Consider the following 12972-nt stretch of genomic DNA (forward strand, 5'->3'; position numbering starts at 1 on the left):
TCCATGTACTGCTTCCTATTAATTTACTTTTTTCTCTCATTTTTTTTCTTTCTCCCTTTTCCTTTTTTTCTCACATCCCAGTGAACTTGGCACACTAATAGGTTATGAATAATTCTGTTTCAGCTTAGACGGCAATTAGCCACAATGCCAGAGGCCATTCTTCTTCTCCTCCACCAGGGGAGATTTAACACCCAGCTGAGAGAGAGTGCCCACACTTTCCCCTGGCTATATCATTCATATATCTCCACCACCACCCCTTAACGATTAAGGGGTTAACTTGGGTGAATCCTCTCCCATTGATAAAACTCTGTTCGCTTACGTCAGTGAAGAGTTCATCCGGTTCGGTATTTCTTGTTCATTGTATGGTTTTACGTTATTATAGGAAAGTGAAGGTCAGCGGAGGATCTCTGAGAACCAAAAGAGGTCTTTGGGTACACCTGCAGCCTAATTTCAAGAGCCATTGGCAGGCAATACGGCGAGGGAACAAAATGAGCTTATGGACTAATTATGTGTTTTTCTCTCTCATGTTTTTGGGAGAAATGTTACTGTTGCTAATTAGCGATCGGCTGTACATAGAAAGCCTTGCTGCCGGACTTCAAACACCAGAGAGAAGTGAGCCAGCTGTCATTAGAGAAAGTTACACCAACAATTACGACAAAGAGGGAGCGAGAGAAGCAGCTCCTCAGGTCACTGGCAGAAACATGGGAACAAAGAAAAGTCCAAAATAGTCCAAATTTGCAGTGAAATAGGGCAGGTTTGCAATTATACAGATAGAGAGACACTGGTTCAAATCCCTGTCTAGCAGTGTTCACAGAGACATCATTAGACGGCATTAGAGAGGGGAATGGTTCAAGTTATTTTTTTGTATTTATTTTGTTGTTGCTCCAGTCATGTTTGCTGTATGGAACTTGGGGTTGAATAGGGGAGAGTGAAATTGTGTTACAGCATGATATAGTACAATCTCCAAAAAACAGTGCCTCTGTCTACTCTGCCTACACACAGAATTGTGTCATCCACCAAAGTCTCAGAGCACACCCTATGAGAAACGTTCACTGTAAGTCAGAGAAAGGAAGCTAAGGGTAATGATTATGATTATCATACCTGATGATTATTATTCTTTGTCAAAACTTGACAGTTCTACATCTTTAGAACTGCATTCAGTTCTGTAGTATAACTGTCAGCAGTGTATGTCAGTAGTGAATGTCACAACTTGAACCTCTTAGATAATCCTCTAGCAGTCCCACTACCATCATGGCTGTCTCTTACCTTCATTCACAATGAGTGCCGAGGTAGATTCCTTGTCATTTTTTGCTGCTTTAAAGGTATTTTTACCTTTACATTTATCTTATATAAAGCAATATGTGTGTCTTTTTCAATTTATAGCAATCTCAAGTCAATCCCGTTAGAAAGACAGCAGAACGCCCAAGAGACAGAACTGATTAATGTTGCAGGATGTCAGAGTAGAGCAGAGCTAGCCATTTTTGCATATTCACAGTCACAGGCTGACTACAGAGTAAAAATTACTCACACATAACGGTGAGAAAGACATTTCCCGATGCCAAGACCACCTTTTCTCTCGTCGCTCGGTCGTAGATGCCCACGTGGCATTCATACGGTCCATTGTCCGAGATCCGTACCTCCGGGAGCCTGCAAACATGAGGCAAAATAAAATACATACATTATTTCATAAGAGATATATTATTTTCTTCTACAGGAAATAGTGTGGAAATGTTCAGATAATTCATTCCACTTGCAAATTGCATGACACTGTCCTTCATCGTGTTCCAGCTTTTCCTCCAAATGTCCCTATTGAATGATGTTGAAAGGAGGTGAACAGCAGACATGTCAGAATACTCAATTTGTGTTCAAATTCAGGAATAAATAATTTGACCAAAACCTCATTATTTTTCAGGAGCAATAGCATTCTAGTTTGCTCAGTTTTTTTGTTAATTCTTTCCAATGTATAAAGTAATTATCTTTTTGTTTTCTCATGATTTGGTTGTGTCAAATTGTGTTGCTGTCCTGGGGCTCTGTGGGGTCTGTTTGTGTTTGTGAACAGAGCCCCAGGACCAGCTTGCTTAGGGGACTCTTCTCCAGGTTCATCTCTCTGTAGGTGATGGATTTGTTATGGAAGGTTTGGGAATCGCTTCCTTGTAGGTGGTTGTAGAATTTAATGGTTATTTTCTGGATTTTTATAATTAGCGGGTATCGGCCTAATTCTGCTCTGCATGCATTATTTGGTGTTTTACGTTGTACACTGAGGATATTTTTGCAGAATTCTGCATGCAGAGTCTCAATTTGGTGATTGTCACATTTTATGAATTCTTGCTTGGTGAGATCCTAATTCTGTCATGAGCCCTCTCACTCCACCGGGTTACCACCTTAATGGGTTTCCACTAGCTTCCACTCTGCTCATCTCTCTCTCTCTACTCAGCCTAACTAGCTCCACCTGTCCCTGCTCTGCTCGGCTCTAATTACTCTGCCAGCTGCGCTGCATTACCCACTAACCTCTCCCAGTATTTAAAGTCCTGTCTTTCAGCTCTCCTTTGTCAGATCGTCTGCAAAGCTCACACCCGGAACCTGTGTGCTCGCGCTTCTGGCTCACCCTTGTTTTGTGACCCCGGACCTGCCTGATTCTTGGATACTCTTCTGCCCCAGGAAAACCAGACCTGCTTTCTGCCATTACGACTCCTGACTACTCTTCGACCCCGGTAACTCTGACCAGCCTTCTGCCTTGCTACAACGTATTTGGATTTCCCTTGAACTGTACTTCTGCCTGTTTTCATCCGCCCCGTTGTGTCTGTGTTTCCTCCCCCCCCCCAGGACTTCTGGACCACCAACCACCGGCGTCATCGGATGCATCGCTGCCACTGGGGGGAGGCACAGACCCAGCACATTGGACGGGATAACCCCTGGAGCCTTCACTCACTCCCTACTTCCCTTTTCCCTTAAGTTTAAATAAACTTTCTGGTGTGACGCAATTGTGGTCCTCTTGTCGTCTGTCTGAACCGTGACAGTACGATCTGACCATCATGGACTCAGCGCACACTTCCCCCGACATGGAAACCGAAGAACCTGAGCAACCCACCGCCATGCTACGCCTGGAACACACTGAGAGAGAGCTAGGCCGCATGAGCGGCGACATCACCTCTCTGCTTCAGGTCGGCTACCAACAGCATCAGCAGTTCCAGCAGCACCAGCAGCAGTCCCAGCAGCAGCAACAACAACTCGCCAGGATCATCCAACTCCTCACCAACCTTACCCCCAGCCAGTCTGCCCACCAGCCCTGCCTCCGAGTTACCTGCCCCGGTCATTTCAGCCGCTGCCCCGGAACCCAAGATTGGAAACCCCGAGCGGTTCAACGGCGATTCTACCCAGGTCCGGCCATTCCTGACTAGCTGCCGACTTCAGTTCTCCTTGCAGCCAAGGACCTTCGCCACGGAGGGGGCTAGGGTCGGGTATGCCATCACTCACCTGACGGGCCGAGCTCGACTCTGGGGAACAGCAGAGTTCGAACGTCAAACCCCCGCATGTGCAACCTTCGACCTGTTTGCTGAGGGAGATGCTGAAGGTGTTTGACCTGGATTCACCAACCGCAGAGGCGTCTCGTGAACTGTTCAGTATTCGACAAGGCAGACGTACAGTCGCAGACCATTCCATCGACTTCCGAACCCTGGCAAGACGAAGTTCTTGGAACACACCATCGTTGGTGGACGCGTTCTTCCATAGCTTGGCTGACTATATCAAGGACGAGTTGGTCTCCCATGAACTGCCTTCCACTCTTGATGAAGCCATCGCACTGACTGTCCGGATCGACAGAAGGATACAGACCCGTCTGCCGTGAGAGGGGGGCGCCAAGGGCCACCAACTACCGGCATTCGGAGAGATCCGACTGGGCTCCTGTCAGCTACTGCCACTCACCCAAGTCAGCTTGATCAGTCTGAGCCTATGGAGATTGGGCGAGCCTCTCTCACTCCTGCAGAGCGCCAGCGCCGCTTCACCTCAAACCTCTGCCTCTATTGTGGAGGTGATGGACATCGTGTGGTAACCTGCCCTTTAAAAGCCGAAGCTCACCGGGCATAGGGGGAGTCCGGTTGAGCTCAATGACCATCCAGTCCTCCGACCGCAAACCCTTGCTGCAAGTTCACCTCCGCCTCTCTGACTCTACTCACACCCTGGCTGCCCTGGTGGATTCTGGCGCCGAAGCCAACATAATGGACATCAAGCTGGCACGCCAACTGGGACTGGAGAACCTCCGTTTGACACCTCCTATTCCTGCCCGGGCACTGGACGGACACTTACTCGGATCGGTCACTCATGTCACGGCCCCGGTCTTGATGGGTCTGTCCGGAAACCATCAAGAAACTATCCAGTTTCACCTGCTCCCCTCTCCAGGCCAACCCCTCATCCTGGGTTACCCATGGCTCCGCCGGCACAACCCTCAGCTCGACTGGGTGACCGGGGTGATCAGGGAGTGGGGAGAGGACTGCCACCGAACCTGCCTGCTTGCTGCCGCACTACCCCCTCGGCCAGTACCTACTAACTCCGCCCCTGACCTCTCCCATGTCCCAGAATGCTACCATGGTCTCAGAGAAGTGTTTAACAAAGCAAGAGCCACATCTCTGCCCCCTCACCGACCGTACGACTGTGCCATCGACCTCCTCCCTGGAACAGCCCCTCCAAGGGGCCGTCTTTATTCGTTGTCTGCTCCTGAAAGAAGGTCCATGGAGGACTACATCAATGACTCTCTGTCCACAGGATTGATCCGTTCATCTTCATCTCCGGCTGGTGCTGGCTTCTTCTTTGTGGGGGAAGAGGGACGGATCTCTTCGCCCCTGCATCGACTACAGGGGACTCAACGACATCACAGTGAAGAACCGTTACCCTCTCCCTCTGCTCACCTCTGCTTTTGAGTTGCTCCAGGGAGCCACTGTTTTTACCAAGTTGGATCTCAGAAACGCTTACCACCTAGTGCGGATCCGGGAGGGAGATGAATGGAAGACCGCATTCAATACACCAACAGGCCACTACGAGTATCTGGTTATGCCTTTTGGCCTCACCAATGCTCCTGCTGTGTTCCAGGCTCTAGTGAATGATGTACTGCGGGACATGTTAAACAAGTTTGTCTTCGTTTACCTGGATGACATCTTAATCTACTCCAGAAACCTGTCTGAACACACCCGCCATGTCCAGCAAGTCCTTCATCGTCTTCTGGAGAATTCCCTCTACGCCAAGGCAGAGAAATGTGAGTTTCACGTCAAGACAGTGGCCTTCCTGGGGTACATAGTGGCAGAGGGAAGTATCCAAATGGATCCTGCCAAAGTATCAGCAGTCACGTCATGGCCAGTTCCGGAGAACAGAAAGAAGCTGCAACAGTTTCTGGGGTTTGCTAACTTCTATAGAAAGTTTATCCGGAACTACAGTACCGTTGCTGCCCCTCTCACTGCTTTAACCAGCACCAAGCAACCCTTCACCTGGACCCCAGCAGCCGACAAGGCCTTCAGTACCCTCAAGGTAAGGTTCACCTCCGCTCCCATCCTCCAGATGCCTGACGTGGACCGGCAATTCATTGTGGAGGTGGACGCCTCGGATGTGGGAGTTGGTGCTGTGATTTCTCAGTGGGCTGCGGAGGATAGGAAGCTCCATCCCTGTGCCTTTTTCTCACGTCGGTTGTCCCCCTCTGAGTGCAATTACGACATAGGGAACCGAGAGCTGCTGGCTGTGAAGCTTGCCTTGGAGGAGTGGCGTCACTGGCTGGAGGGGTCCACCATTCCATTTCTCGTTTGGACCGATCATAAGAACTTGGAGTACATCCGCACGGCCAAACGGTTGAACTCCAGGCAGTCCCGCTGGGCCCTGTTCTTCACCAGGTTTAATTTCACTCTGTCATACCGGCCTGGATCACGCAACACCAAGCCAGACGCCCTCTCCCGTCAATTCCAGAAGGATGACAACCCCTCCAAGGATCCTGTGTCGATTCTGCCAAGTCCCTGCATCGTAGCAGCTCTGACCTGGGCTGTTGAGGAACAGGTGCTGGAAGCTCTCCGTAACCAGCCCGGTCCCAGCACTTGCCCAGCTGACCGCCTTTTTGTCCCCGAAAACCTAAGGTCCCAGGTCGTTCAGTGGGGACATGACTCCCGCCTAGCTTGTCACCCTGGCTCCACCCGCACTTACAACCTGCTCGCCCAGAGGTTCTGGTGGCCCGCTCTGAGAAAGGATGTACGGGAATTCGTCCAAGCCTGCCCCATCTGCAACCAACACAAGTCGTCCTGCCAGCCCCCCAGCCGGATTGCTGCAGCCCCTGCCTGTGCCCAGACGTCCCTGGTCTCACATCGCCCCTTGACTTTGTCACGGGGCTGCCCCCCTTCAAGGGGCAAGACCGTCATTCTCACCATAGTTGACCGATTCAGCAAGATGGCACACTTCATTCCCCTCCCCAAGCTCCCAACCGCCAAGGAGACCGCCCAGGTGGTCCTGGAACACGTCTTCCGGATCCACGGACTGCCAAAGGATGTAGTTTCTGACCGTGGTCCACAATTCTCCTCCGCTTTTTGGAAGGAGTTCTGTCACCTGCTGGGAGCCACAGTCAGTCTGACTTCCGGATTCCATCCCCAATCCAATGGGCAGTCAGAGCGGGCAAATCAGGAGCTCGAGAAGGCACTGCGATGCATGACTTCACGCAACCCCCACTCCTGGTCGCAGCAATTGACATGGGTGGAGTACGCACACAATTCTCTGACCTGCTCTGCCATCGGTATGTCCCCTTTCCAATGTGTTTATGGATACCAGCCTCCTCTATTTGCCAGTCAGGAAGGGGAGGTTACTTGCCCATCTGCACTTGCGTTTGCCCGTCGATGTCGCCGCACCTGGTCACAGGCCCGAGCCACACTTCTCAGATCCGTTGCCAGCTACACTACCGGGGCCAACCGTCGGAGAATCCCTGCTCCCACCTACCATGTTGGTCAAAGGGGTGTGGTTGTCGTCAAGGAACCTGCCACTCAGGGTGGAGTCGCAGAAGTTGGCACCTCGGTTCATTGGCCCATTCCCTATCATAAGAGTGATTAGCCCAACTGCTGTCCGGCTCCAACTGCCTAATTCCATGAGGGTGCACCCCACTTTCCATGTGTCTAAGATTAAGCCCATTCATGAGAGTCCGCTGGTCCCTGCTGCGCCTTGTCCTCCTCCTCCACGGCTCGTCGATGGTGGTCTGGTTTACACCGCCCGCCGCCTGCTTCGGTCCAGACGGAGGGGTAGGGGTCTCCAGTACCTCATTGACTGGGAGGCCTATGGACCTGAGGAAAGGACCTGGGTGCCAGCTAGTCGGATTGTGGATAGGACTCTCATCACCGCCTTCCACCAACGGCATCCTGATCAACCTGCAATCCGTAGGGGCCGCCCCAGAGGGATCCCTAACCGTCCTGCCCGCTCGGCTTCCTGTCCTGTGCCTGATCCTGTCTCGGGACCTGTCCCATCTCCCCGACCACGGCCCTCCGGCTTCCTCCGAGGATGAGGGCGTTCGCTCGGACCGTTCGGAGGAGTTCTAGCCCTCCTCCGGCTCCCCTCCTCCCGCCCGGCGTGGTGTTGCTCTTGGGACTTCTGGGGCCGTCCCTTGGGGGGGGGGTTCTGTCATGAGCCCTCTCACTCCACCGGGTTACCACCTTAATGGGTTTCCACTAGCTTCCACTCTGCTCATCTCTCTCTCTCTACTCAGCCTAACTAGCTCCACCTGTCCCTGCTCTGCTCGGCTCTAATTACTCTGCCAGCTGCGCTGCATTACCCACTAACCTCTCCCAGTATTTAAAGTCCTGTCTTTCAGCTCTCCTTTGTCAGATCGTCTGCAAAGCTCACACCCGGAACCTGTGTGCTCGCGCTTCTGGCTCACCCTTGTTTTGTGACCCCGGACCTGCCTGATTCTTGGATACTCTTCTGCCCCAGGAAAACCAGACCTGCTTTCTGCCATTACGACTCCTGACTACTCTTCGACCCCGGTAACTCTGACCAGCCTTCTGCCTTGCTACAACGTATTTGGATTTCCCTTGAACTGTACTTCTGCCTGTTTTCATCCGCCCCGTTGTGTCTGTGTTTCCTCCCCCCCCAGGACTTCTGGACCACCAACCACCGGCGTCATCGGACGCATCGCTGCCACTGGGGGGAGGCACAGACCCAGCACATTGGACGGGATAACCCCTGGAGCCTTCACTCACTCCCTACTTCCCTTTTCCCTTAAGTTTAAATAAACTTTCTGGTGTGACGCAATTGTGGTCCTCTTGTCGTCTGTCTGAACCGTGACAAATTCGTATGTCAAATTTGATGTTCCCTTTGATGGCATAGATGGCCCTTCTTGCCTGGTCTCTCAGATCGTTCAAAGCTTTGCAGAAGTTACCTATGGCACTGATGTTTAGGCCGAGGTACACTACCGGTCAAAAGTTTTAGAACAACAACTCATTCAAGGGTTTTTCTTTATTTTTACTATTTTCTACATTGTAGAATAAACATATGGTACTCTGGTAAGACTAACATTTATCTTTACCTCTCATCACCCCGAGAACACCATCCCCACAGTGAAGCATCATTGTCTCATTGTCAATCTAAGCCTGACTGACTCATTGTCTGAAGCGTTAACGTTAGGTAGTAAGTAGCTACTGTGCTCGAAATGTAGCTAGCTTGTTGCTACCTGGATAGCTACTAAACAATAGCTGGAACGACCTAGCGAACAGACGCAAACTGGCTGAATCGATTCAGTGGCTAGCTTTGCACTTGGCTAGCTAACAGTAGCTGCTAGGGGTAAATTATAACCTACATTTGTGTTTTGTTTTTACATACTGGTAGCCAGAGTCGTTCAAGGGAATTCGGGACATGGGTGACTAGTTAACGTTAGCTTGGCTCTCTCTGTGTGTTCATACCGTGGGAGGACGGGTTTCTTCGTTGGCAGAAAGCAATGGCTAGATAGTATGCTAACTATTCTAGCTAACTAACTGGCTGAATAAGTTGACGACGGACTCGCTCAAGCTGTCGGGATTAACCCACAACGTTAGACATGGACACGAATGATCTGCTTGGCGTGTTGACACACTGGTGGTTTGTTGTGGCCGAGTATTGGTGCTAAACCGTGTTGTTGGAGCCCGGCATGCTAGTTGGCTGTGGCGTCATATGACTAGGTGCCCTGGACGGTTTTCACGGAAGAATACTGTACCAAGTTAGCTAGCTGAATAAACTAAGTTAGTCTATTCCTGGAAAACATTGAACCGCTGTAGTTTACAACAATTATAGTTTCTGAGGTGAAAGTTGGTAGAGTTATATTTGGGTGTTTCAGTGAAACATAAGTGAGGGAGGCCCCGCTCTCTCGCTTTCCCAGATGTTTAGTTCATTTCATTCCGATCTCCTTTGCATTATTGTAGCCATTTTCTGTAGCCTGTCAACTATGCCTCTGTCTATCCCTGTTCTCTCCTCTCCGCACAGGCTATACAAACGCCTCACACCGCGTGGCTGCTGCCTCTCTAACCTGGTGGTCCCTGCACGCACGACCCACGTGGAGTTCCAGGTCTCCGGCAGCCTCTGGAACTGCCGTTCTGCGGCCAACAAGGCAGAGTTCATCTTAGCCTATGCTACCCTCCAGTCCCTCGACTTCTTGGCGCTGACGGAAACATGGATTACCACTGAAAACACTGCTACTCCTACTGCTCTCTCCTCGTCTGACCATGTGTTCTCGCATACCCCGAGAGCATCTGGTCAGCGGGTTGGTGGCACAGGAATCCTCATCTCTCCCAAGTGGACATTCTCTCTTTTTCCCCTGACCCATCTGTCTATCTCCTCATTTGAATTCCATGCTGTCACAGTCACTAGCCCATTCAAGCTTAACATCCTTGTCATTTATCGCCCTCCAGGTTCCCTTGGAGAGTTCACCAATGAGCTTGACGCCTTGATAAGTTCCTTTCCTGAGGATGGCTCACCCCTAACAGTTCTGAGTGACTTCAACCTCCCTACGTCTACCTTTGACTCATTTCTCTCTGCCTCCTTCTTTCCACTCCTCTCCTCTTTTGACCTCACCCTCTCACTGTCCCCCCCTACTCACAAGGCAGGCAATACGCTTGACCTCATCTTTACTAGATGCTGTTCTTCTACTAATCTCACTGCAACTCCCCTCCATGTCTCCGACCAATACTTTGTATCCTTTTCTCTCTCGCTCTCCTCCAACACTACTCACTCTGCCCCTACTCAGATGGTAATGCGCCGTCGCAACCTTCGCTCTCTCTCTCCCGCTACTCTCTCCTCTTCCATCCTATCATCTCTTCCCTCTGCTCAATCCTTCTCCCTCCAATCTCCTGATTCTGCCTCCTCAACCCTCCTCTCCTCCCTTTCTGCATCCTTTGACTCTCTATGTCCCCTATCCTCCCGGCCGGCTCGGTCCTCCCCTCCTGCTCCGTGGCTTGACGACTAATTGCGAGCTCACAGAACAGGGCTCCGGGCAGCCGAGTGGAAATGGAGGAAAACTAGACTCCCTGCGGACCTGGCATCTTTTCACTCCCTCCTCCAGGGGCGGCCTGTTCAATAGGGCGATATGGGCGACGCACTGCCAAACGGGAAAAGGAAGGGATTTTTTTTCTAATCAATTATATCACGGCAACAGTAGTTATCAGTGTTGTAATCTATACGTCTGATCTGCCACAGTGCCACACTGCCACTAAATGTCGAATCAGGCTAAAGTCGTGCTTCAAATGGCTCCCCCCCCTTTTGGGGCGATTTCAGTCAGGTTGAAAATCACCCAGAAGTCTGTAATAGACTCCCATGTAAAATCTATTTTTTCAAATTTCAGAGCCTTCAATACAATCTCAATGGGTGTCTGTGGGCTTGCACTTACGCGTCGTCATACGTTACGTAACCATGAACGTAACTGAGAAAAGAGTGGATTGTTTGAAAGAAGTTCCTTTTTGTCGGCGATTCGGCGAACAAATGAAGATAAATTGGCAACGAAACAATTAGGACCTCCCAGACCAAATTTAATAATTCAACAGGTTTCTACTAAAGGCGGAAAGTCCTACACCCGAGGATTTTCCAAAAATTGGTACGAACGAAAAAAGACATTGCCACTCACTCAACTGGATGACGAGGGATACAGGCTAGCTGTCCGCCGCCACAACGATGAGGTTAGTGTTGATAATCACAAGTTTACTGGATGTGGATATGGTGTAATAAAGGCAGTTTATTCAGAGGTAAATATATCTGGAATCGCGTTCACGGACCCGTTCGTCAAACTCTTAGGGAGCTATAAATTAAGCCCCATTACTTACCATATCAGATAAGAGAAATTGCTGCAGCTACATATATTTTACATCCTGGCCCTACATAGTTCACTATTTGCATCACTTACCAAAATATTACATGTGGTCATATATGCTTGGAAAGTGGAGATGCCATAGAACGTCAAAAAAGTAAACATTGCTGGAGACACATTGCCGTTTTGGAGAAGACATCGCGTTTGCTAGCGAAGAGATTTGTTGTGGCAAATGAACTTGGGCTGGGAATTGCCAGGAACCTCACGATAAGATATATGCATCAGCATTGCGAGTCTCATGATTCTATACGTATTGCGATTCGATACTGTGATTTTATTGCGCACCATATGTCTGTTGCAGAGGGATCAGAAAGCCATGAGAACGAGTTTTGATCAGTCATGGAAATAAAAGTGCTGAAAACAAATTTGCTCCCAATGTGAAAAGATTGAGAACAAGCTATGAAGGAACAATAATGGTGTTTTTGGTGCAGGTACAGCCAACTAGCGCTAAAATATTGCGATATTGTCAATACAGTATATCGTAAAGTATCACTATGTAACTCGATTTCTTTCACCCCAATCCCTCAAATTAACGGTAAATAACTGAATTGTTTGCCCCACATTTAGCTAAGATGATTAGCTAGCCAGCTAAAATGTTTTATTTAGTTAGCAGTCGCATCTACAATAGTTTACTGTCAATAACATGTCTCCAAAAATGACGTGGTGTCTCCAATTGTGTTGACATTTTACAATTGCAATGAGCATTCATGAGTATCCACTTTCTGTAGCTCAGCTGGTAGAGCATGGTGCTTGTAACGCCAAGGTAGTGGGTTCGATCCCCGGGACCACCCATACACAAAAATGTATGCACGCATGACTGTAAGTCGCTTTGGATAAAAGCGTCTGCTAAATGGCATATTATTATTATTATTATTATTATTATCTGAAGAGAGCCCCGAAACATTGTGTGCAGACATTTTATGCAATAAATGAAGTAGGTTCAATCTAGTAGTTCTGATCTTCTGATTGGTCCTGATGAGTTGGGCGAGGTCCCCTGCAGGCTACTGTCACTGTTGCATTGGCTCTGAGTCGGGTTCTCTGTCTTCAAATGTTCAGCCTAAGAGAGGGGATTTTTGTGTGTGTGTGTGTGTGTGTGTGTGTGTGTTTAACAGTGATGATGTGTGTGTGTGTGTGTGTGTGTGTGTTTAACAGTGATGATGTGTGTGTGTGTGTGTTTGTGTGTGTGTGTGTCCTCAGAGCAAGAACTCGTGAGTTGGAAGAACTGAGAGGCCTATGGCGTGGGTGTTGTCCTTGGCCACCTGCTGACAAGGCTGACAAGATAGGACCCTTTTGTCCATTGTTATTGGATAGGAACAGAACTTATAACCAGCTCCTGACCTAAATAGATCTTAGCACAACATTTTACTCAACATATCATATTCCATATTCACTATAACAAATATATTTACTACGACATTAGCAAGAACCGCCACATCCTCAGCCGGCTAATCCAGTGTGTGAAGTTTTGCGGAGTGTTTGAGTTAGCTTTGCGAGGCAAAGATGAAACTGAGGGCTCCACCAACCCTGGTAAGCCAACACTTTTGAGATCAGTCAATAAATGCTTCTGGTATTGACTTATATGCTGCCCCTGTCTTCATGTTGTTGCTGGACATATCTTTTTTTAAATGTGTGTAGGTCAC

The 12972-nt window shown here is 49.4% G+C and overlaps 1 protein-coding gene across 2 annotated transcripts in view; it reads right to left on the reverse strand.

The window, feature by feature from the left end:
- The window catches only part of LOC121577722 (immunoglobulin superfamily member 21), a 294356-nt gene that overhangs the window by 114794 nt on the left and 166590 nt on the right, over positions 1-12972 (reverse strand). For both annotated transcript variants that reach the window (XM_041891544.2, XM_041891543.2), the window contains exon 4: positions 1529-1647. In XM_041891544.2, the coding sequence (XP_041747478.2) occupies positions 1529-1647 (119 nt within the window). The remainder of the gene's footprint in view (positions 1-1528; positions 1648-12972) is intronic.

Source organism: Coregonus clupeaformis, chromosome 12, assembly GCF_020615455.1.
Source record: "Coregonus clupeaformis isolate EN_2021a chromosome 12, ASM2061545v1, whole genome shotgun sequence".
NCBI lineage: Eukaryota > Metazoa > Chordata > Actinopteri > Salmoniformes > Salmonidae > Coregonus > Coregonus clupeaformis.